General features: G+C 35.4%; 1 protein-coding gene across 5 annotated transcripts in view; it reads left to right on the top strand.

Annotated features, from left to right (window-relative positions):
• Window positions 1–25,953, top strand: part of LOC106712801 (nuclear factor of activated T-cells 5) — a 73,340-nt gene that overhangs the window by 43,397 nt on the left and 3,990 nt on the right. For 3 of the 5 annotated variants that reach the window (XM_014505444.2, XM_014505447.2, XM_045678955.1), the window contains exons 2-10: window positions 12,683–12,962; window positions 16,455–16,634; window positions 18,701–19,048; window positions 19,251–19,350; window positions 19,493–19,675; window positions 20,404–20,593; window positions 20,678–20,865; window positions 21,034–21,199; window positions 25,302–25,465. In XM_014505444.2, the coding sequence (XP_014360930.2) occupies window positions 12,683–12,962; window positions 16,455–16,634; window positions 18,701–19,048; window positions 19,251–19,350; window positions 19,493–19,675; window positions 20,404–20,593; window positions 20,678–20,865; window positions 21,034–21,199; window positions 25,302–25,465 (1,799 nt within the window). Of the gene's footprint in view, window positions 1–4,325; window positions 4,365–12,682; window positions 12,963–16,454; window positions 16,635–18,700; window positions 19,049–19,250; window positions 19,351–19,492; window positions 19,676–20,403; window positions 20,594–20,677; window positions 20,866–21,033; window positions 21,200–25,301; window positions 25,466–25,953 lie in introns of those variants that run through there. The other 2 variants (XM_014505443.2, XM_045678949.1) reach the window with 2 other exon arrangements.

Below are 25,953 nucleotides of genomic sequence, written 5' to 3'. Positions count from 1 at the left end.
AACACAACTTTCTTTTATATATATAGATAACGGAATTAAGACTCCCTCTGAAATGATAGATGAAATTATAGAGTTGGCAAAATTGCCACCTCTATCATAAACATAGATAGTATACTAGTAAGTAGCCTATGTGTTCTTACAGACTATGTTCTACATCTTTTCCAAATTTGTGCGACCTACATCCAAACTTTCGCATTTGTAATATTAGTAAGAATTGGTAAAATTTATACGAATAATACAAATAAATTGATAGTTTTATTTCAAGTGTTAAATACAACATTTAAATGATGCTGTTTTGAAGAATTAAAACTAGATTAAAACTAGATACTAGTTCGTTCAGTCTTTTTAAATGTTAATACGAGTAGATAGTAACAAAAAATCTAATTTAATTAATCAAATATAGTGTTTATAGTGATGTAAAAATTTAACAAAAGTGTGGTATCGGAAGCTAATGTCCGAATAACGAGCGACTAATCGTTTCGTAATCGCTAGGCCCTAATGGCGGGCGCACCTGCACGCATGTCTAGGAGCCCGATAAAATGCTGCATCGTAAATACTTCGAATAAATTTATAAACAACTAGTGTTGTCTTTTCTTTCAAATCCATCTCTCTCACTCTTTTTGAAAAGAAAATGTCAAATTACGTTTCTATACAGATACAGTGAAACTTGGTTAAGTGGGACCTGGATAAGTGAGAAACCTCCATAACTGGAACTCATGCTGAGGTCCCAACACTTTGGCACTGAATTACCTCTGTTAGTGGGACGAGGTAAACCTCTATATCTGGGATTTGTTCTTTCGATTAATCATCATAGTTACCTCTATAATTGAGACAGCGAGTAAATTTTATATGCATAAACCTCTGTAACTGAGATAACATTGTTTACTCATTCTTATTCTACCCACAAATTCCACACGTAATTCCAAGTACGTAAGTACAAATTTTGAGCTTCAATTACCTTCAGTTTTAGTTTCGCTTTACTATCACACAGATGTTTATTTGAAAAATGTCAAAACGAGAGCTACAATCGTTATCATAATGAAAAACTGAAGTTAATATCCGTTTATGAAAGTGGGAAGACACGCGGAGAAGTTTGTGCCGAATTTAATGTGCCAAAATCTACTCTTTGTAGAATAAGACCCTCTGTAAATGAGACAGATATTTATTTATACCTGTATATCTGAGACACTGGGTAAGTGGAATACCTCTATAAGTGAAACGACATTGCAGGTCCCTTGATGTCTCACTTAACCAGGTTTCACTGTATTGGTTTTATTTATAATGTTGGTACTGTGATATGTTTACAATGTGTTGGAAAAGTGCATCGTCACGCAACACATGCGGTCGTCATTAATTCTGTAACGTGCATTAGCGTCACATTGTATGCGTTATATCGTAACAATACCGTGTAACCGATCGCCTTGCAATGCCATTCATAATTTATTAGTTCTGATTGTTTGTGTTCACAATCTTAATCTAAACATTAGGTGTGTTACAGCCTTGTTACTGTTGATATGGTAGCGTGGATACTAATGACTTATGTGTCTGCTTGTGTGGAAATACCTTTATAAAAATAATATATCTATTGAGTTATGTCTACGCAGAGTTCAGACATTAATAGTATAATTTTGGGTTTCAGTAAATCGTTTTCATTTAAGAACAATGTAAGTATAAGTAAGGTAAGTGTGCAGGTATCTTGAAAATCTTGGAATAAGCGTTTATGATATCACATTTGTGTATTTTAATTTAAATTGTTTTTAGCCCACTTCAAATGGTAGGACGTTATTGATATTTAACAATGGAAAACGGCACTTTTCACATAAAATTTAATTTGAATTATACCTGTCCTTTGAAGCTTAGATTCGCATTATGATTTAAGGAGTCCTATAAAGTATCGTTCCACTTGTTTCTTGACGGTTTCTAATAAACGTAATGTCTGGAGAAGAACACCTGTCTGTTCCCTGAAGATCAAAATTTTCATAAAATTTTTATTTCAAAGCATTCGGGATTAATGCTTGTTAATTATAGACCATGTTATATCAGATTGTAATTTCGGAAAAACTTCAAAAATACAATATAACTTTTTAGACTTTTATACAAAATTAAGTAACTTCGTAATTATTTTCCTCAGTTCATAAATGGTGTTAAGTTTTTTTTTAACAGTTAAGTTGTTAACAGTATTTTGGTCCATGTAACTTCTGAAAAGTCATAGATTTAGGTTGTTTCCAAATCCTAGTATTGAAATTGTGAATGATATAGTAAAAAAAAGATTTATCAATAAAACGGTGACGATGTTACGAAAAATTAAGTGAGCAGCATTTTAGGCGCCACGCTTTTCACGAGGACGCCGCGTGTAATTTTAGATATCATTAAAAATAATAATAACATTAGTTGATTTGTTATTTTGTGGTAATCATTTGAAATGTAAAACATTATTGTAATTTTGTTTTTTCTTGGTATTAGAGAAATCTTACTAATATTATAAATGCGAATGTTTAGATGCATCGATGTTTGTTTGAAGGTATCTCCGCAATGCCTCGACGGATCGTGATGAAATTTGACATAGATGTAGAATATAGTCTAGAAGAATAAATTTTTACTACTAAATTATTTTAATTCCGCACGGACAGAGTCGCGAGCGACAGCTAGTGTAAAAATATGTTTGAAAATCAACTTTTGTACTTAATGGTTAATACAACATAATAGTTATTAAGGCATATAAATGCGTTATTAATTATTGCCTTCCCTTATACTAGTCTAATGCTTGACCATGACTTAGCTAATATAAAATTTTAACTAGAACTGAGCTCGATCCTTACATATAGTAATCAAAACGCCATCAGTCTTTTGCGTGTTTTCTTCAGAGACCAGTTTTGTTTTTATTGTTTTTACTTCGGCACCTTTTTTATGTTCGTACATTCTTGCGATTGGATTTCCCAAAGACCGAATTATGTTTTTTTTTTCTGACATTAATTTGTAAAGCTTTGTAACGTGTACAACGAATGCGTGAGCGCTGGACTAAATTAAAAATTATTTACATAATTTTCGTAACGCTGTGGTAAAGTTAATTTAGTAGTGTTTGTTACTTAATTATTGAGGTAATTAACTCGTCTATTAAATCTTTCAGGTAATAAAATCTTTCAGATTTGAGTTAAAGAAGGGGACGTCCTGTGATGACTGAACTGTCCAATCTAAAACTGATCAGTGTCTTGTAGTTTGCTTATTAAACAATTGACTACCTTAATTAGTGTGGACAGGCCTTAATAGTGTTTGTACTAAGACACTATAAGGGCATTTACAGACGATCGCCCAGTGGAGTGTGTACACAACACGACTGCGGGTATAAACTGGGTCAGGGAGAGACCAAGGTCTGTTTATCGTTAGCCAGGCGACAGCGATGCGATATTGTTTTATAGCAATGCACGGGAAATTGACTCTATTGATCCTATAGGTATTGTTGAAATTGAAAAGAATTTGGTATATCAATAAAATATTATTGTTTAAAAATTTAGGCTTAGTTTACATGACAGCGTGGTCCCGAGTTGATGGATTCTTACCAAGCATTCCTATTGCGGCTTGACGTAGAACATTACGAAAAGTGAACAAGGAATAGAAAGTAGGTTTATTAATATAAATGAGTTTTCGTCATATTGTAATAAGGTTATTTACGGACTAAATGGCGTTTAATAAATTTTCTTTGAAGTCCCGTAAGCTAATCTTTGGTTTTTATTCTTTTTTTTTATGATTTAAAAAAGCGTTAGCTTCAACAAAAGATGCCAGGTCATCGTCTTAAATAACTTGTTCTTTTCTTTTCTAGCTTTAATACTGTTTTACTACATCTGTGTAGGTACTAATTTGTTTTGATGGTAAGCATATTTTATAGGATTACCATAAGTTAATTTTTAATATTTTAAACACATGAAATAGCTACTCGTATTAAGTACGAATACGACAAAAGTAAGTAGTGTGTGGCGCCACCTAGTGATGGGCATGATATATGGGTACGTAACATTGTTGTTGCGTGCATTGACACGAGGACGCTGCACGCGGTACTGCAGATAACTGAATTGTTTATCATTTTTATTTGCGCTTCATCTATTTGGGTCGCAAATAGAGTGACCATGATATCACAATACCACAAAGTCTATATATATGAAAATGTTTAATTAAATTTTTACCGAAAACAACCAGTGCCATATTGTCATGATGTTGATGAAACAGATACAAAACATAATGTGTAGAGGTTTCAGTAGTAGAAACTCACACAATTTTCTTAACATCGTAAAAATCCTTAAGTGATATGTCTCCTTGCAGGAACTCGCATTTTCCTCCAGAGTTGCTCGTCTCCCGTCTTTCGACAGATCGTAAGTCGGACGCCTCGCCTTCACCATTTATACTTATAACTAGCTTTTACCCGCCACTCCGTCCGCGCGGAATAAAAAATAGAAAACGGGGTAAAAATTGTCCTATGTCCGTTTCCTGGTTCTAAGCTACCTGCCCACCAATTTTCAGTCAAATCGATTCAGCCGTTCTTGAGTTATAAATAGTGTAACTAACACGACTTTCTTTTATATATATAGATATTGTTTCGTATGTAATTCAATGTCATAAATTTAGAAAAATGTGAATATTTTCTCCTGAAATTTTTAGAGATTAATAGTTTTTTAAAACTTTCGCAACATTATGCTTGGAACGCACATAAATTTTCCTTTAAAACGTTGAATTTAAAAGTAACTAATTTAAATGTCATTCGAAACTAGATCCTAGGAACATCGTCTTTAGAGACAAATTTCACTAAGCTAAATAAGTTTTTTTTGTCCTATAATTTTCGGAGACATGGCTACCATATTCGCGAGAGGCGTCAATTATCCCCGGCAGTTATTATATTTGCTCCATTTTATGTTGAAATTACAGCCGTCATTAAGAAACACTGATTATTTTGTGACGACGCGCGTTATTACGCTTGTTTATATGTAATACAACGCTTTTATTTACAACCAAAAGAGGCCGGTCTATGTACTGATTATTATATAGTTATTTAAGGAAAGATATATAACAAATCTTGTGCTGTTAAATGTTAATAACGTAACAATATAATCACATTTACACAGCTACTGTAATTTTGTTTTGTTATACAAATTATTGCAATAATTTCAAAGGCGACTCTTAGTTAAAAAAAATTATATTTACAAATTAAAGTTTAAAGAAGATACTGTTCTTGAAAATTTAATTAAAAATCATCAATCTGTTCGGTTTCGATTTTTTTTTTCTAGAAATTCAAATGTTGAAGATATTACGTTCGTGACTAGCACAAATACTTTAATTCTGAAGACGCACTGCTAAATAACATCCGGCTCTTTATTTTTACATCTCACGGTCAATAAACTCGCGCTTTTATAAATTGCAAAACATAATATTAGTCTGAGTAGCACAGTCTCTGACGTGGGTGTTGGCTCAATGCGCGCAAACCTAACGCGAATTCATTAAAAAAAAAAACAAGTTTCATGGCAATAACTAATTGGTAAGATGTAAGGATAACTGCGAGATTATAATCCAATAGTCGCACTTAGTGTAAATTTAATATTATCAACTAAACAGTTAAAGTAATAGTGCGCCGACGAGTATTGCATGTTAAATTCCACATCGACTAAAAGACCAAGCCAACAAGATTTGGCACGTACTGTCTTGTTATTTAATGGATTGCGTCTTTCTTAGACAGCAGAGGGCAGACAAACAGCTAGTCTGTTTTCTTGTTTTGGTTGTAATTTCATATCTCTTTTTGTTATTGTTATAGGTACTCTTATAACGTAACATAGTAATAGACAAGTATCAAAATATTGTAGTAATTACGTAAACATATGTGTAAATGTATGCACTGTCACTGAATAAATAAAACGTACATAACAAGAATCTAATACACCTATTTTACCCTGAATATTTATTGACGATTTGAAATTATAATTTCTGTCACGCGGATCGCCACGATACGCCTAGCATCGACATTTTTTGGTCTATAGTTTTCATTTTATATTACGCAACAATATATAATACAGAAGTTTAATTGATATTTATTTAGCAATCGTCTACACTATCTTTGTGGATCGCTTTTTTGTGTTGTTAAATGACAAAAAAAGTACTACGTATATATTACATGGTACTGTATAATAAATGACATTACAATATTGGTTTTAACCTTCAAATAATGTAAATCATAAACAAAAACATTGTTTTTTTGTCTACTGAATAATAAACAAATGTTATGTCATACAACTACATTCTAATATATGTTAAAATTATTGAAAGATATTCCTTTTTTTCGTTTCTTTTTATCATAGAGAACAGATTCAATATTCAGAGTGTGTTTGCTATCGTTTTCTATTACTAAATACTGTAATGAAAGTCATTTTTATTTCATTATAGTAAGGGTTTTTATAAAAGCGTTTGACTACATCGCACATATTATTTGTTTTAAAAATAAATGATTATAAAAGATAGTGCATTCATTCTAATATATATGTTATCAGATAATGTGGGGTACTCTAGTTATAACGTTATCGACCGATTAACAAAGATAAATATTAACTAGGCTTCGGCGTTCCCCAGGGTAGTGAACTTAGCCCTTAACTTAACATTATGTCAATTTGTTTACCTAATCTTACATCGAACTTTTATCCATTACTAAATTAGGACTCTTTAGGTATGTCTAACGGAGCATAAAATTACAATTTAAGTAAAATTTTGTTATTTTAGTTAACTTTTTTAAAGATTTACTTCCTATATTCCTAAAGTATCGCATCGCATCAAGTGCAGTTTTTTTTATAAATTAAAGCTGTGGACCGCGACTCCGTTCGCGCGGAATTAAAAAAAATGTCATAAGTAGTCTATGTGTTTTTCCAGAATATGTTCTACATCTGTGCTAAATTTTATCATGATCCGTTGAGCCGTTCTGGAGATACCTTCAAATAAACATCCATCCATCTAAACATTCGTATCTATAAATATAAAAGAAAGTCGTGTTAGTTACACTATTTATAACTCAAGAACGGCTGAATGGATTTGACTGAAAATTGGTGGGCAGGTAGCTTAGAACCAGGAAACGGACATGGGATAATTTTTACCCCATTTTCTATTTTTTATTCCACGCGGACGGAGTCGCGAGTAAAAGCTAGCTTATAATATTAGTTAGATTGTCACATTTGCTTATACCTAGTCTATGTTACTATCGAATAGGCTATATTATGTGATTGTAATTCTTGTCGCATTTAAGGAAGTCTCGTGCAAAGATAAAGTGTTGTAAAGAGCCATCATTTTGTTGTATTTATACAGTAATTGCAAACATTATTTGATTTACTGTACACAAATGATTTCTACACAACGCTAACATTCAGTTACAAGTTTGTCAATTGTTTTACACTTGACGTTTGGTGATAATAATGATAGTTGAATAATCAATAGTTATACAGATATAAAGATAATTTGATACGACGGCGCCGATGTAATTCTTAAAAATATAACGTGTGAAATAACTGTCACTGTTGTACTTATATATGTAAGTAGACTTTCGAGTTAACAGTTCGAAAATATTTACATATTGTTTTCAATCAAAGAAATACGAGTGTGTACGTCAAAGTTCGTAACTCTATCAATGCCATTGAACTCTTGAAGGTTGTGTATTCACCAAAATATTGTTTTCATTTTCCTTATGCTCACGAAGCACATGTTTAATAGTAAATATTTTGTAACAATCTTGTTTTTTTTTTTACAAAGTATTAATTTATACAAACATGATAAAATCGTATTTGTCTCGACAGGTGCTCGAAACTCAGACTATTTTGTCTATTAAATTAGACAAAATAAAAACAAAAAATTTAGACCATGCTACCTGGTTTGATGACGGAAGATCATGTTGAAGAAAGGAGGTGAACGAGTGAACGATTAACCTCAAATAACAATCCAACGCTAGTCATAAACATCGCAACAACCGGAAAACTTTAAAATGCGGTTGCATATTTTTATTAAAATTTTATTAAATAGGGAGTGTCAATGACTGTAGACGTCAGTTTACTAGAACTGCAGTTAGAAATTTTATTATATCTATTTTTTTAATGTATATAATGGCATACGAACGAGCCACAAAAAAAACTCATTGACTGCTTAACTATAGACATCTGCGGTAAGAATGTAGCTGATGTCCATTTTAATTGTTATTTATTTACTTAGTTGAACTGGCCAATCAAATCTAATTTTATAATATTAATTTAAATTCAAAACTGAATTGTAAGTTCTTATTTGACTCATAGTTCATGGTTGACCAATCTCATTCTTGCTAGAGATTTAGTATTCATTCATTGAACGAGGACCGACCTGAACTTTATTTTGATGACGCATGTGATAAGTCCCCAGCACACATAAGTACAAATTCTATACTTGGTCATGGTTCATTTCTTAGTCACTGATAATCATAATTTTGTCACGGGTCCAAGGTACATAATTGCAGAATACACCCTAGTAGACCCTATCTGATCGAATTTAAAAGCTACTAAGAAGCTAAAAGAAAGAGGGAAGATAGAACAAAACGAAGATTTAGATGTTGAGAAAAATATTGCATTAGTAAACAATAATTTATAATTAGAGATCTGCATGAAACATAGTAAAGATTAGAATTTCGAAACAAAGTTGAGATTAGAATGTGCATTAACTATGAAGATGTTGAAGTAATAGGACATAAATGAGAAAATAGGCTATGGTTGAAGCTTGTCTGTTTATCTATGCGCATAATACTAGCGCCCCCGTATCCCTGGCCACTCGAGAACTTATATATACGAGTGATTTGTATGCAAGGAACAGTCGTTTGTGCTATTTTCAATATGATGCTCCTCTTTTTGGTAAATCTAAAACTATGACATTATTATTAATAAAGTGAAGTGTTTCAAACAGTGTTAGTGAAGTACAATCAATGAAAATAAAGATGTAAATATGATTGCCATGATTACCTTAATTTTATTTTTAATTGGGTCGCTTGCTCGAAACTGTAAGTTTATATTAATTTAATAAAATACCAATTAATTCTGGCTTGCTTTGCAATACCAGAAATAGTCAATAGTCTAAATTCTAAATGGGAAAACTTTTCTTATCTTCTCTGACGAACGTCGTCTAACCGAAGTTTCATCACAATCTGTTCAGTGGTTTAGGAATTCATAGACGACAAACATGCTAACATTTATAGTAAAAAAATACATGTTATTATTCATTGTAGACAAAATAAACCTGACTGGTTGTAATAATTTTCTTCATCTGAAGTTAACAGTTGCTATTGTATAGGAAATAGGAATTAATCCATTGTTGTATGCCAGTGAGGATTTTCAAACCTTCACTTGTAAAAAGATTTTTGCTTTTTACTATCTTAAGTACTGAAGAATATTTTTCTTCATTTACTGTGCGACTCAACGATGCGACGATTGAAAATTATTTAAGCGCGTACATAATAAAATGTAAGATTATGTCAGCGAAGCTGAATTTTACGATTCATGTTTATAGCTTCCTTCGAAGCCTGAGTACAATATGATCGTCATGTTGATAGACTTGTGATAGATAAGTGAACGGACATTACTGGAGCCTACCGCGGCTTGCATTTTTATTTGGACGAATTTATACATGAAGGTCGACCTTGTGTTACTGATGAATATTTAAATTTGACTGTCTAAATCGTGAAAATTAACAATTTTACTATGTACTCAGTTTTTAAATTGCATAATTTATGTAATACACGTTTGGAACAACAAAAAATCGCAAATTATATTTCAGTTGAAGCTGAAAATAAAATGAAACTTAATAACGTTTTAACACAAAGATTAAGCAATCAAAATTTCATGTTAACATCAAACGTGGACGCAATTAATCCAGCCATCGTCATAAACTTGGAACGGAACTGATATTTAACGACCATTTTATTACTTTCCGTCATAAAATAGCGACGACGAGATTGTTACATTGCTACCGAAATTCTACATCTAATTCTCTACATTTCTTATCATCATCTCTCTTTCCTTATCCCACTCACGTAGGGTAAATGCACCAGTTTACACCCTCCATGTTTATCTACCTTCTGTCATTTCAGTCGTTACTCCCTTCTTCATCACATCACCTTTCACGTAATCCAGCCATCTTTTGCTAGACTACCGGTGTTTATTTACCTACATCTCTTGTATATTGCTATTGCTATTTATTACTTTATTTTGCTAATTTAACTTCAATAAGACGTTAATTTGTCATCATGTTCTGTCAATAGTTACTTTGCGTCTTCACTCAGGGCCGGTTGTAGCATTTCCGGAGCCCTGGGCGAAATCTTTGCGCCGCCCTTTTTGTGCTGGGGGAAATCTTCTAAAGATATTATATCTTGGGGTGCACCCCAGGCGCCCCTTTATAGCCGACACTGGCTCCTGCGGCGCAGCCTTATGTGTCCCTACCTGGTCCTCCCATAACGCCGCTACTAGCGAAACTATTCTAAACTGCTACAATAACATATTGATATTCCTACAAAAACATATGTAAATAGAGACAATAATTCGTACAGGTATAATTTTCCCAAAATTATAATGAAAATATTATCTTCTTCTTAGTAGCTTCAGTCTTTACTAGTCGTTTGACTAGACGCCTCCACTCTTCCCAGACTACTGCTTTTTTCGGACATTTTTTTTTATATTAGTTCATAATGTATATAGTTAGATAAGTGTTTTTTTGAACTTCAGGAATTTAATTCTGGATAAAACCGTGGAAAAACAAGGAAAACAACCTTGACTTGTACGTAACATCAGTTTACCATATTCTAGGATAACCTTTGGTTACGTAAAGCCTGTCTCGGCGAGTACTTATAATCCAAAGTTTTATCTTCGTGTCGAGATTTATTGTGATTTAGTTTAAGATTTCCTGAATTTTAATCTAAAGTATTGTAATACAGTCTAGTTTGAATTCGATAAACTTAACAAAGATTTTCATAAGATTGTCACTTACAGATGGAATTATTTGTAACGAAGCAGTGTTAAACTGGTGTTTTATTACGACAAATATATGCGCATACCTTGTGACCCCTGCGAAATTGGAATGGATTTTAGTCGTCGTCACCTTATATATATGACACCAACGAGGGGCTCGGAGCCTAAATTAGGGGTGATGAGGCCAAAGTCAACCATGATGGCCCAGTGCTGATTGGTTTACTTTACAAATAGATATCAAAGATACTAGATAGATTTTCTTGTAAAAGCGTCAGATAAATGTAGGTACCGTTCAAGAGCTTAACAACTGACGCTCTCGGATCTTAGTAATTCAATAAAATGTTGGATATTTCATGTAACAATATGATTTTGGTATTCCTGAACGCGTTCGTAATTTTATGAGTTGCGTGTCGTCAATAAACGAGATTGCGATCTGTCGTAAAATCTACTATATAGTTACAAAATGGCCGCCAAGGATTAGTGTTTGGCGCGCTTTTAACATTTAACCGATATCATGGCCTCGTAGTCGATTAAATCACGGATCTACAATAACAATTAACATATCAAAACGTGAAATACTCGATAAATGATTGTTTTGCTCTTTCAACTACTTCATACAAACACTGTCAACTTGATTTATTCATAAAAAAATTCACGCACACCAGTGGGTGACTGGTTTAAATGAAATCAAGTTTTTTTTTTTTGCGGCAAGTAAATTCATAGTAGTCATTGTAAAAACTAATAAAGATGTTATCTAGCTCTTGCCTTAAGAATACTAAGAGCCATTTGTTATACATCTATCTGTACTTAAGGATTATCCTTGTAACGTACATACCATTTGAAGTTGTTCTTCCTGAATATTTTCTAATTACGTATGTATTTGAATTTTAAATGAAAAGCGGAGATATGACAACATTTAAAAAGGTTTTAAGGTTTATTTAGGTAACCGGTAGTCGGAAGTCACTTCAGAACGAGACAAACATATGGGAATACATGAGAGTACTATACCGCTACTGACGTCATCGCCGGACAGTTCGAACTGTTCGTAACTTGGCTTATGTCTAAATGAACCTTTATTTTTAAACTGGCTAAACAGGGTTGTGTTATCGTTTAAATATTAGATTTAGCTACATTTTTAACCGACTTCCAAATGAATGTGATTCTGTAATTTTTTTTGTATTGTTATATATTCCTTAGTATACAACAACATACTATTAAATTGTACTTCTAGTCCGACAAATTTATCTGACCCTGTGGGCATAAGTGAAACTAAATTAAAATAGCGCACTAGCGCCACCCTGCCAGTGTTAAAAAAGCGTAACAAAATCTTTGTCATACATTAGCTGTCTAATCATGATCTTGTCTTTTGTGTCATTCTCTGTGCCCTTATAGATTTTTTATATTCTCCGGCAGAACTAACCGCAGTAACAGTGCCTCTCACCAGATCAGATAAGTTTGTTGCACTATACATTCATATTTGTCATTAAACCGTTCATCGTAGTTGAAACATTTACCGTTGGTTTCTAAGACAAAACTCTCTGTATGAAATATATCGTTATCATTATATTTCATAAAACAGATATGACAATATGTTTTGTAAGGGGATTTTGGTCTCAGAAATCCACGGTTAATAAGTCATTGTATAACGCATTCGCATGAACTGTCTAAAAAATAATTTTGCTTGTTGACAGGCATGAAAATGACTATGTCGACGACAGCGACGATGAGCGCACGGGTCCACAGGAAAGTGATACATAAGCGGCCACACCCGGGCAAGTCGGGGCTCCCGGGCAAAATGTTGCACGCGGGTAAGATGGCGCACCCGGGCAAGAGTGCGCACAACCCGGGCAAGTTCGCGCACCTCGGCAAACTCGGCAAACTGTCACACTACGCGCACACGCACTCGCTGCGCCCGCCGGAACCGTGCGAGAACAGTAACGACAGCGGGCTCGGTCCGGACCCAGTCAACAGGTGAGAGACGCTCGGCCGGTCTCCGGTCTTTGTCGCCGCTCTGTGTAATGTCGCCTTACGGGCTTAACCGCTAGCGTACATGTCTGTATAATCTATCATAGTATATCATCTAGCTAACACGCTAACAAGCGCCTCACAATGTCTGTATTCATTCACTCGCGGCATTCTCGCGGTTTACACATTTTGATAAAGTTAATTCGTAACCACAATGTTTGTCTTTACCCAGGTTAAGAAAACATACTTGTATAAAACGGTATTCGATATAAATACGTAATTAATTCATCAGTCATATTTTTTACATTTTGTACTTCATTATGTTAATCTAGGTGACTGGCCCAACAAAAGTGATTATTATAATCACTGTAACTAACAATATTTTAATTGGAATTTAATGATAATATAAGCATACGTATATTTAGGCGAATATGTTGTACGCATAAAAAGACTAATCTACGCTTAAAAAATAGGGAAAGTTATGAAAAAGCTCAATTAAACTGTATTTAAACGACAATAAAATCACTAGTTATTTTTTAACAGTTCGTACTTCAACTATATTATTGTAAAGTAATTTACACGACATCTTAATCGACCTTCGGGAACGTAACGATATGTAATAAAGCACGTCTCGTGTCCGCTTATCTAGTTGGTGCAATCTTACGAACAAATTCTTAAGTGTATTTATCAAGTAGGTTGTCTGATGGCAAGCGATAACGTTTGGCGCCTGCTTTACTTACGATATTACGTTATAAATATATTTATCCAATCAATACGTAATTGGAGACAATAAAAGATAACCGAATCATTGTACATCTAGTTTTGTATTTTTTGGTAGGTTATAACACAACTATTTTTTAATAATAAAAAAAATATAGCGTTATACTGATCATATTTAAAATATGCAATTTAAAATATTTTCTGGTAATTTTAAAAATAGTAGACTTCAATCTCAATTTATTTAAAGAAGACGAAGAAAGCAATATATCCCGATTAATATGCCGAAGATTAAAAATTAAATTTTTCTATACAAAATTTACTCTTGACATAAACTACGCAAAACTCAATTGAAATGATACCTAATGTACACAATATAAATGAAACATTATCAATGCATGAAATATTTACCGTGGGCTTCTGAGTCCAAAGTCTCTATAAGGTCATCCGTTACATTATGTTTGACGAGCAGAGATAAATATATGTTTTTAACGGAGATTTTGGTATCAAAAACCCACGGTTAGTCCAGTGTCGTGTTTATTCAATGGGTATACATAAAGTCTTTCAAACGCATGGCATCGCTTATGACGTATATCATAGTATATAGTACGTAATGCACGCGTTCCATACATACGTAACATTTTTATATACATTTATATGGTCCAAAATGACTTCAGGATTTCACGACGCGACGGTGTAATTAAGTGCTGAATTTTATGTGCTTGTGCTTTGTTGATGTTATATTTTAAGGGCAGAATAATAAATACTTTTATAAATACATCTCCAATCCTCTTAATCTGTGCGGGATATAATAAAACTATCAGTGTCCACTTGTTGTTAAAATCAGAAAGATAAAAGTTAAAATTTAAGGTTAAAAATCTTTCTCCTTAACTTTATGTCTCTTCGCCTATAACCTTTTATAAAAAAAATACAATCGTGAATATACAAGCTTATCTTACAATATAAAAAATAGCTCCACTCTCTGATCAAGGTTCCAAAAGTTTATAGACAAGGAGTATGTCTGGTATTTTGCATTGAGAACGAAATTCCTTAAAGAAGGCCTACTTCATTATCAGACTTTATCTGCACACAGCTGGATATATCCCTTCCCTTATGCCTTCGCAAACTTACTTCAGGAGTCGTTCATTCATTATTGACTGACCACTGACCATAGTACTGATAGTCATTCGGTCATTCTTTCGTCATACATTTAAGAATATCTCAACTCTAACATAAGATGTTCACACTTCGACTTAAATGTTTCAAACAGTACCTTGTGAGCATATTTTCATTCACATACGTCCGTGACAATTCACTACTTCCTGTTTCGATGTTATGTAACTTTGAACTCTATTGTTTACAACTTAAAGTCGAAACATTTTACTCGTATATTTCTAGACCTGTACACTAAACGTGTGTTTTAAAACATTTACGTTTTTAGTGTACAATTAACACAATTACATTGTATTAGATAATGTATATGTAAGTTAGTGGCGAACTATTCAGGCAACGCAATCGAATCGGCTTTTAACTGGGTTGAATAAAACTGGTTGAAGCATTATCGAACCGAATGCTCAAAAAATTTATTTCAGTTAGCGTTAACATATAAAATTATTTGGTTACTTAATCAAGTCTGTTTGATTATTGCTTAAGTATATCTTACTAATATTATAAATGCGAATGTTTAGATGGATGGATGGATGTTTGTTTGAATGTATCTCCAGAACGGCTCAACGGATGTCGATGAAATTTGGCATAGATGTAGATCAAAGTGTGGAAAAACACATAGGCTACTTTTTATGTTTTTTTTTAAATTCCGCGCTGCTCGAGTCGCGGGCGAGAGCTAGTATTTTATAATTCTCATTTTTATCAATCCTTGGTTAAATGAGGATTTTCCTGTACTTGGAAGGAATGAAAAAAACATCAACGAAACTGAATTATTTGCATTTTCTCATCTGTAATATGCAACGAGAAAATAGATAGTATTTTGAGGACGTCTTTTATAAAATTCTTTCAAAACACGATACAATGTTATTCATATAGAAATAGATTGGATATACTTTTACCCATCATATCCGTATACGGATACAGATGGATACGGATCCAACCAACACATTTTGGTGCACGTTAACGTTTAGCACGAGGTATGGATGTGCACGTGCAAGCCACGTATTTTCGGCTCGATCTGCCTCACGACCTCATGACTCACCACCCACTCCTATTCGCAAATAATCAATGACCGTAAGCCACTGCACTCGCCACTTATCCGTTCGTAAGCTAAAATCAATATTATTTGTCCCCCTTTTAAATCGAGAATCGAATATTATTTTATTGTAAATATTTTCCAATTTTCAATTATGTTTACAATGCATTGTTACCGAAAGAGTATTATTGTAGAGTATATACGAGAATAAAATGTGTAATCTTTACGCTCGAGTCACGTGACCGTCTCATTCATTATCCGATCAATAGCTGCCCCGTATAAAAGATGTATACAGACATGTGTGGGAAAAAGATTAACCTAATCGTAGACCACAATCAGAGCTAGCGGTTGCCCGTCATAACGATGATGGATATATTAGAGGCTTTTGAATTTGAAACGTAATGTAAACCAATGCTACTGGTCTATTTAGACTAGCTACATGATCGAAGATAAAATCGAAATTTAATGGTTGATTTTTAATCAAATCGCATAGTTATTAATATTGTTTTATAGGCGAAGTTATTTAAAATTAAATATACCGTTCGTAGTGTAAAGGATGTATTGCCGCGTGTGCGCAGATGTGCGGACACGACGGAGGAGTGGGACCATGGTGAGGCGAAGAGGCGGCGCGCGGACGATCACCCGGTTAAGGTAGAGTGCGACGACGCCATTGATGCGTACACGTTCGCGCCCGCTCTCGCACCCGCGCCCGCTCCCGCTCCGCTCGACACGTCGTCCGCTCCGCTGCCCGCTCCCGTGTACGTTGCACACTTTTTTTTAAACGACTTCAAAATGGATTAGGTTATCAATTCCTCGGTATGCACGAACGCTCTGGTGGACCGATTTGGAATTCATATTTAAGTGAAAGCTGATGCTTATTTATATCAAATTTGGTGAGATGTGCCATTTCTGTTAAATCCATTCTTGTTAAATCCATGTCTTTAAGAGATATTGTCCAATATTACCTTATCGTAACATTCCAAGTACATTACCCTTATAGCTACTGAATCCACTATACGGCTATTGTTAAGATTGCGACATTAATATTTGATGTGGGAATCCAAAACGAAAAGTTAATTTTCTCCCAATTTGGACAATAATAATCATTTACCAGAAATATTAATATGGTTGATATAGGATTGATTTTGAAGTCTAATAATAGTTCTAAAATAGAGAACACAGTGATGTAGGTACTATGACAGATGGTGAGATAGGCACGTTCCACACGGCCACGTCAATACACTACGTGACGTGTGTCGAGGACCTTATCGCATCGTCAGCATGACACGTACTTTATAAAAACTGCATAACTCACAGCCACTCCCCCTTTCTTAATCACAATAATAGTAAAAGAAGGTGCCCCTAAACCAGTGTTTCCCAAACTTTTTGGGCTTCCAACCTACCCAAGAAAAAAATTAAAATTTGGTATAATCTAGTGCCTAGACTCTATACCATCTGTCAAAGGTTCTTAGATAGCTATGTCATGTTTCATACTAGGGGCTCCTGTCCTACTCTGTGGTTATACATAAATCCATCCTGTTTAGCTCTTTTGCTGTCATATTTGTTTCCCGGATGTCGGAATATTGCTTTATAATTTCTCTCACCGCTTTTAAAAACACAATAAGCTTTTTTTTATTTCATCAATCGATTATATCACAGTAAATAGGAAGGCCTTTGATAAAAATATCCCATTTACCAAATAAAACGTTATATTTTCCTCTTCAGTATTAACTCGAAATTTCTACAAAACAAACGTGTTTCTCCTGCGACCTTTTTTAATTTTCACTTCAATACAGTGAAAAGTGTTATATCCATCCATACATTCATTCAGCCTCGTTTCGCCCACTGCTGGGCATAGGCCTCCCCCAAAGTTCGCCACAATGATCGGTCCTGTGCAACCCGCATCCAGGATACTCCCGCAACCTTGACCAGATCATCGGTCCATCTTGCGGGAGGCCTGCCCACGCTGCGGCGACCTGTACGTGGCCGCCATTCCAGTACTTTGCGGCCCCATCGGCCGTCCGTTCTATATAGTGAAAGAAAATTATCTGTTTTAATAGGTCCATGTTTTACTAGTTCAATCTATTCCCACAAAGGTATGTAATACTTTACATAACCATGATATGTTTCTAAATAGTTTCTTTTTTTTTTGGTGTTGCTTCTTAATTTTTTTATTGATATTTGTACTAAATACTGTATCTCATAAAGTACGTCTGTAGATAATCTATTATATAATTAATATTATTTACCTTACCTTCTCCAGTCTAATTATTAGGACGCAGTATTTTATCTAAGTTTGAAAACGTATACAATGTTTATGAATTCTCAATTCTAACCTGTCTCGTGGACATTTGATCTTTAACCCTTAAACCCGTCCGTAAGTTTCCCGCACAAGGAGGGTTGGAGAAAGCTTGCTCTTTCTCTTAAGAATATAATTTTCTAGTGGAGTCATCTCGCAAAAGGCAGACTGCTTCATTTGATTAATGTTTTATGGTGTTTGGTACTAACTGGGTACGGAGGGAAATAAATTTCGCTTCTTCTTCGAATATGGACTGATATTCTTCAGGACGGGTTATAAAGTAAACGCCGATCATTCTATTCGGTGAAAGGTACTGTGTCAAGCAATGGATTAATTATTAGTAAAGACTGTTTATTTTTATTATGAGAAGTGAAGCAAGCGGTAAGTCCTCTTTTTGTTAAATTGTGTTTTAGTTTTATTATTAAAATTCAAGAAATAGGGAACTATATAATACATGTTCAAAGTATAAATGGATCCGTGCAGTTTTCTCAGTTCAATATATTTATTAGTATATGTTCGTTGCAGGATTAGAGCGGGGTGCAGTTTATCTAGTCCAAACATCTCGGAGAGTCCGGGTAAACGGTTCCAGGAGCCGGCGTACCGGGCCTGCGGGGGCAAGCTGGGCAGCAGCGCCAAGCTCGCTGGCAAGTACGCTGGTGGAGGAAAGCTGGTCGGAGTGGGAGGCAAGCTGAGCGGCAAGTTGGGGGGCAAGTACGGCGGCAAGCTGGCGCAGGCGCTGGCGCGGAGGCGCGCGCTGGCCGCTATGGCGCACTCGGGTCCGCCCGGCCTCGCTGCGCCACTCTCCAGCCGCTCACGAGACGGCAGCGTCGAGCTGCAGATCCTCTGCCAGCCCGAAACACAACATCGAGCGAGGTTCGTTCATAGGTTTAGTACACATATAAAATATTATATTATATGTGTAATACCATATAACCATACCTCGATCTTCGTCTTCATGTACTGTTTTGAAGATATAATGAAAGTAACAGACAGACATCTATCGTCACCTTAACATTGATCTCGTAAAGTATTCCTTTATCTATAGGGATAATTAAAGTCATGTTACTGTTTCCAGATATCAGACTGAAGGCAGCCGGGGCGCCGTCAAAGACAACTCTGGGAACGGCTTCCCTATCGTCAAACTGGTTGGCTACGACAAGCCCGCCGTGCTGCAGGTACCACTTGTTTAACTTATATTATTATTCAAAAGTATTTTATCAACTTTACTAATAGACTTCTCTTATTTGCTATAAAAAGAATTATATCTGAAATATGAACTAACACACAACTGAACACTGGTCTAAATGTTGTCATCAGGTGTTCATCGGCACGGACAGCGGGCGCGTTGCTCCCCACATGTTCTACCAAGCGTGCCGCGTCGCCGGTAAGAACTCGACGCCATGTCGCGAGCGCAAGGAGGACGGCACCGTGCTCATAGAGCTGGATCTAGACCCCAGCAAGAACTGGCAGGTCACCTGCGACTGCGTCGGGATACTCAAGGTAACTCACCACAACTAATATATAACGAAAATCCCATTGGTTATCGTGACAGGTCTTCTTTATCCTACTGAGAAGAACATTGTTATTTGTAGTCTTGTACCTACTCTACGTTTGAGGTCGAGGAGAAGAGTACATTTGTTTCCGACGTGACAATTTCGTATACATCTTTAGTAATCCCTAAATATCTTATCGCGCAACGAAAGCTCGTTTGGTCTGATTCGAGAATAATATGTCGTGTTGTATTCCATTGTCCCCTAAATAAGTGGACAATCGGAAGTGTGCGGAGCGCGGGCGTTATCGCCGCGTGCGGGAGGCGGGCAGACGCGGCCTTTGTCCCCGACGTATCGCTGCACCATTTTATCTTAGGTCAATGCGCCGCGTCTTCGTACCACGCTTTACTTGCTTCTATTCGATAATAGATTCTTAATGTTGTTATTTCTACGCCTGTATTATAAAACAATGTTTTTACGAAGCTATATGTTGACAACAATATCGGTTAAGGATCTCAATGACATGAAAAACTGAGTACAATGACATGAAAATCTTAGACAATGGCAGTCGAATTTGGTTTCAGTATCTTAAGAAACGTCTGTCACAATCCCCAATCCTAACTACGGCGCGTCATATCAGAGAACATCTTTTACTCGACCACTAAATGTACATTTTTTTCTATCCACTTGAATTCAACTTCACTTCGAACTATTTATATGATAAAATATGTTTTACAGGAACGTAACGTGGACGTGGAGCACAGGTTCGGGGAGGCTCTGGGGGGCGGGGCTGGTGGTGCAGGGGGAGGACACTCTGCGCGCGGCAAGAAGAAGTCAACGCGCTGCCGCATGGTGTTCCGCACAGACATCGTAGACGCCAATGGACGAACGGAGACGCTGCAAGTCTGCTCCACACAGATCATATGCAGTCAGTAACGACTTCACTCTAAACTAAATGAATTTCTGTTCAATTTCTTTATTCTGTTGCTATATTGTTCTCGTTGGTTTACAGCTCAACCGCCGGGCGTACCGGAGGTGTGCCGCAAGTCGTTGGTATCGTGCCCGGCTACTGGTGGCTTAGAGCTGTACCTGCTCGGCAAGAATTTCCTCAAGGAGACGCGCGTCGTTTTCTGCCAACGTCAGGACGGACACACCACGTGGGAGGAGGAGGTGGTGCCCGACAAGGAGTTCCTACAACAGGTATTGTGATCTTCCAGTTAGAGAATCATAGATGATAGAAGAATCACTTCACTTTTCGTACTTCTGAAAAAAATCATTATAGATTTCTAAGTATGTTCTTTGACAAAAAATACTTAGCTTTATGGTCCTTCGAGCAAGAAATTTTAAATTAGGGATGGATTGTTGCAGACGCACCTGGTGTGCTGCGTGCCGCCGTACCTGCGCACGGACATCTCTGAGCCGGTGACTGTGCAGCTGTTCGTGCGGTCGGGCGGGCGCGCCTCCGAGCCCCACACCTTCCGCTACACGCCCCCCGGCGCCGCCCCCCTCCACTGCACGCTGCACCACACACAAGGTACACTCGCACACACACACACTTACACCAGCGCGGCGTCATCGACACGAGCGCGCTTTTTTTTGCCTTTACGTAATATTTTTAACCCCTCACCGCGTACGAACCAATTTATGGTTTCGACACTTTGTGATTTTTTTTAGCAATGTACTTTTTTTTACACAATTATTCTCGAACCATAATAATAATTTCTTTATTAACAGTAATATTTTGGGTTCAACAAAAGTTTTTAAAAATATATAAGTTTTTATTTTGACATCAAAATTTCATTAAGTAGACCGAAAATTAATGCTGTAAGGGGTTAATTTTAAATTAAAATTGTTTCAGTTTACAATAAATATAATTGTGTAAAGAGATTTTTTTATAAAAAAAAACAATTTATATTACATAAAAAAATTATTTTAAATTTTCGTAATTGAAAAGTCAAAATAACCTCAAAAAAATTATACAAAAAAAATTATATAATCACGTTTTACCTTAACCTACATAACAGTGACTGAATCAATTTTACTTACATTTTACGCTTTAAAAATATCTTGCTTATGCATTTTTCATCAACAAACAAAAAAAAACGCGCTTTGGTTGTATTCATATGGAATAATTGTTTAATACATTGTATTGTTATGTCTATTATAAATGCATGCAAAGTCTCTGGTTAATTAAATGTAACTCATAATTGCTACAAGTTTATCTTATACACTAACTTCAATATTCTGTCACGAGGGTTTTTTTGACCTTGGGACTGAAGAATACTTCGATAAAGTATTAGTAAAAAAAATTAATAAATAAAAGAAATTACAATACTTGTGTAGACAAAAAAGTCATTTACCCTGTGTGACAGATTTTTCCGCGATTAAGGAAAAAAAAATAATAACCTAATTGGAAAAAATTAGAAATGTTTGCAAATCTTTTTTTTTTGTATTTTTAAATTGCATGTAAAAATTTAGTGTTGCCATTTCACAAATGTTACTTTAATAGATATAAAGTAACCATGAAGTACCTACGCAATTAGTATCAATTACCTATATATAAATATATAAATATTTATGATATAATAGTGAAGTAAAAATAATGGCAGATTAACTCCAAATACGACTTAAACCTTGCTTTCGTCTTCTTCAATTTTGTTATAACTGTGTAAAACAACGGTAACATAACAGTACAGTACAGTTGTCTACACAAACGTATTTACACGTTACAATTATTTGGTAATTTTTTCATATTAAAAAAAAAAAAATACATAAAAATGGAAAGCAAAGTATAAGTTCTATTTGTGAGTAAATCATCTCTAACAACCAGAATGTTGCTTTCTAATGGCGTAAAAAGTTGTCTGTTGCTTGTTATTCATTGTGTTCCGCATGTTATAGTGTACGGTGGTTGGTGGTTGTTACCATAGACAGTATTTTATGAGAAATATTATTTTGGAAGAAATGACTGATGCGCAATTGGCGTACTGTTTCTTTTTCCCTTTCTGTTCAAGCTAGGTCTGTCTAGGTAGCGAGTCGGCCGCCGCAGCCCGCAACGCGCCGCCCGTCACGGTACTGACACACACTCACTGACACTGCGCACTGACACTGCGCACTGACACTGCGCACCGCGCCACCGTACCGATATACCCACACTGACACTGCGCACCGCGCCACCGTACCGATATACCCACACTGACACTGCGCACTGCGCCACCGTACCGATATACCCACACTGACACTGCGCACTGCGCCACCGTACCGATATACCCACACTGACACTGCGCACTGCGCCACCGTACCGATATACCCACACTGACACTGCGCACTGCGCCACCGTACCGATATACCCACACTGACACTGCGCACTGCGCCACCGTACCGATATACCCACACTGACACTGCGCACTGCGCCACCGTACCGATATACCCACACTGACACTGCGCACTTCGTCACCGTACCGATATACCCAAACCTACCATCACTTAACACTACCTCATTGTACTATCTCTATCTCTGTATATGTCATATTTTATCAATACCACGATAACAGTCATGTTGTTCTAATAAAACGTGTCATTGTCTTGGTTAACGCCATAGTGACAACAATCTCTCAAAACTCACAAAACTTCATAGAATGTACTTTATTGTCTACTAACTTTTTTTCTAACATAATACTATATATCTTACAACTTATTTATATTTTTATACACTTTTAAATTCTATAAAGCCTTACGAATAAAAATGTACTAATTTATACGACGCACATACACATTTTTCATCGACTATTCCTCCACTCTTATAAACATTCATACCTACACTAACTACAGATCAAAATAAAGATGATATCTTCTATATATATAAAAGAAAGTCGTGTTAGTTACACTATTTATAACTCAAAAACGGCTGAATCGATTTGACTGAAAATTGGTGGGCAGGTAGCTTAGAACCAGGAAACGGACATAGGATAATTTTTACCCTGTTTTCTATTTTTTATTCCGCGCGGACGGAGTCGCGGGTAAAAGCTAGTTTTAAATATAAAACAACGTCAGTGCAAACAAACTTTATTACGAATCCGTTATAAGACATAAGTCTAATGTTTAACAATTTTTACGACAGTTTATTTCGGTTTTTGTAACGTTCAGATGAAATAACAAACTTTAATTTGTTAGTTTTTATAATGTTCCGACGACGGTACATGGTACTTTAATTCAGTAATTTTCAAACTTTCAGGTGGCTTAGGTCATGATATTACCTTATTTTATAACAATATTAATCTGGTTTAATTAATAAATTCATGAAAGTTTCTTCTAGTGCGATAGGTAACGTATATCAAAAAAGTATTTTTTTTTTTATTTTGAAATTTTTATATGTTAAATTCTATATTTTTCTCGACTCCGTAACAAACTCCTAAATCTAGATTCATGTCACACAACCTAGAAATTACTTTTCAATTACACATTTTTTATACAATTTTTACACATCCTTTCCTACGAGTACTGCTACTAGCCTCTCTCGTACCGCCCTAAAATGTAGCTTTCCCTGTACTGCGCAAAATACCTTGTTATTTGATTTAAAAAAAAAGTTATATTTGAAAAAAATTGATACTGTTTCTTGAACTTTTGTCACAAAATGTTGTGTTGAATTTTTTTTTATAATTTTTTTTAAAATATCGACTTCTTCATATAATACACGATTGTTTACGTCATGTTTTATCTGATGGAGTAATAACTCTTAAACGTATTTATAATATATGTTTCTACAAATCTATTCGTAACAATAAAAATCATCGACAACGTACGTCCAGTTTTATATTCAAGTCTTCAAATCTATGTTTTTTTCGAGAAATCAGAAGCAGTTTCAAATGTAAAAAAAAACGAACATAATTTTTTTACTTCGAACAAATAATGAAGATCAGTTAAAACATTTTTTTTCAATAAAATAATTATATTATTTGGTTGATATAAAGCCAAATAAACAATTAAAAAGAGAAAATAATTACCAGAATAGAATCTCCATTTTAGTATAAAATAATCTATAGAATACTAGTTTAAAACTTTGCCTGCTTATTTGTCTGCTTGTAAATCCGACGTAGGTTTTTTTTTAATTTAACGCTGACTAGATGCGTGCAATTATTCCTAAAGTTTGCTAATTTGCCGTCAAAAAACCATATTTTATGTACAAGCATACATTTTGATATGTTTGGGTTGTAATATCACAGAAATTTGATGGTTGCTTACTAATTTTGGGCTTAGAATACATTTTCAAAAGCAGGCAAGATTTAAAAAGATAGAAAAAAAATTCATTTACGTTATAGTATTTTTGGTACAATTAATTTTATTTTTGTGCTTATTATAAATTTTTTGGGTAAAGCAGTTTGGTGTTACGATTTTTTTTCTTTTGGTGGCAATTTTATTTCTTCCCAATAAAAACACAACAAAGTATACATAGCAAGGAGACGAAAAAGATTTGAAACATTTTGTCGTTTCAGCGCAGAAAGAGTCAGAGTTAGGTTTTATTCCTCCATCAGATAGAAATGGCTACGAAGGTGATTTGCGTCAGTTCAGCAAGCGTAGCGGCACTAGGTAGGCAATAGAGGGCTTCAGAGCACCCAGTCAATAATGTGTGGCGTGTGCAGGAGCCGCCAGCGGAGCACCCTGCGCCGGTGGAGCGGCCGAGGAGCCGCGGCCCGTGCTGGCCTGGGGCGGAGCGCCCGGCATGATGCCGCCGCCCGCGCTGCCCGTCCGCCGCCCCTCACTCATCCTGCCCGACCCGCACTCGCCGCTGGGACTTAAAAGCGAGGTACGTCGGAAGATCATTTTTGTAATAATAAACACAAAGACTAGCAATTATCTGATCAAGTGTAATTTTTTTTATACTCGTAAACTTTACACTAATATATACAGCATAGATTTATTGCTGTATTTAATTTTTTAAAGCGACTGGAATACGTTTAGTCTCAGGTTTATTGAACTGGCTTATTTGATTCCAAATGTGTAGAACGCCGACCATTGCGTCTACACAAATGTTGCAAATGATTTAAAGTAATAATGAAAAATACAACATCGCCTCGCTAGCAAACGGACTTATCAGTAGTCGGTGCATTAAACACTGTTATTTAATTTAATTTGCTACTATTTGTTACAGATGCTCTTTACAGAAATGCGGTTGGAAAATATCTTGTAATCCCTATGACTACATACCCATTCCATATCCTAATAACATATCTTGTTCTCGTATATAATATATGTACTACATGTGTACACATATGACATAATCGGTGAAAAGAC

The sequence above is a fragment of the Papilio machaon genome, chromosome 1, assembly GCF_912999745.1.
Source record: "Papilio machaon chromosome 1, ilPapMach1.1, whole genome shotgun sequence".
In the NCBI taxonomy this organism is placed as follows: Eukaryota; Metazoa; Arthropoda; class Insecta; order Lepidoptera; family Papilionidae; genus Papilio; species Papilio machaon.
This window is presented reverse-complemented; position numbering and strand designations above follow the sequence as displayed.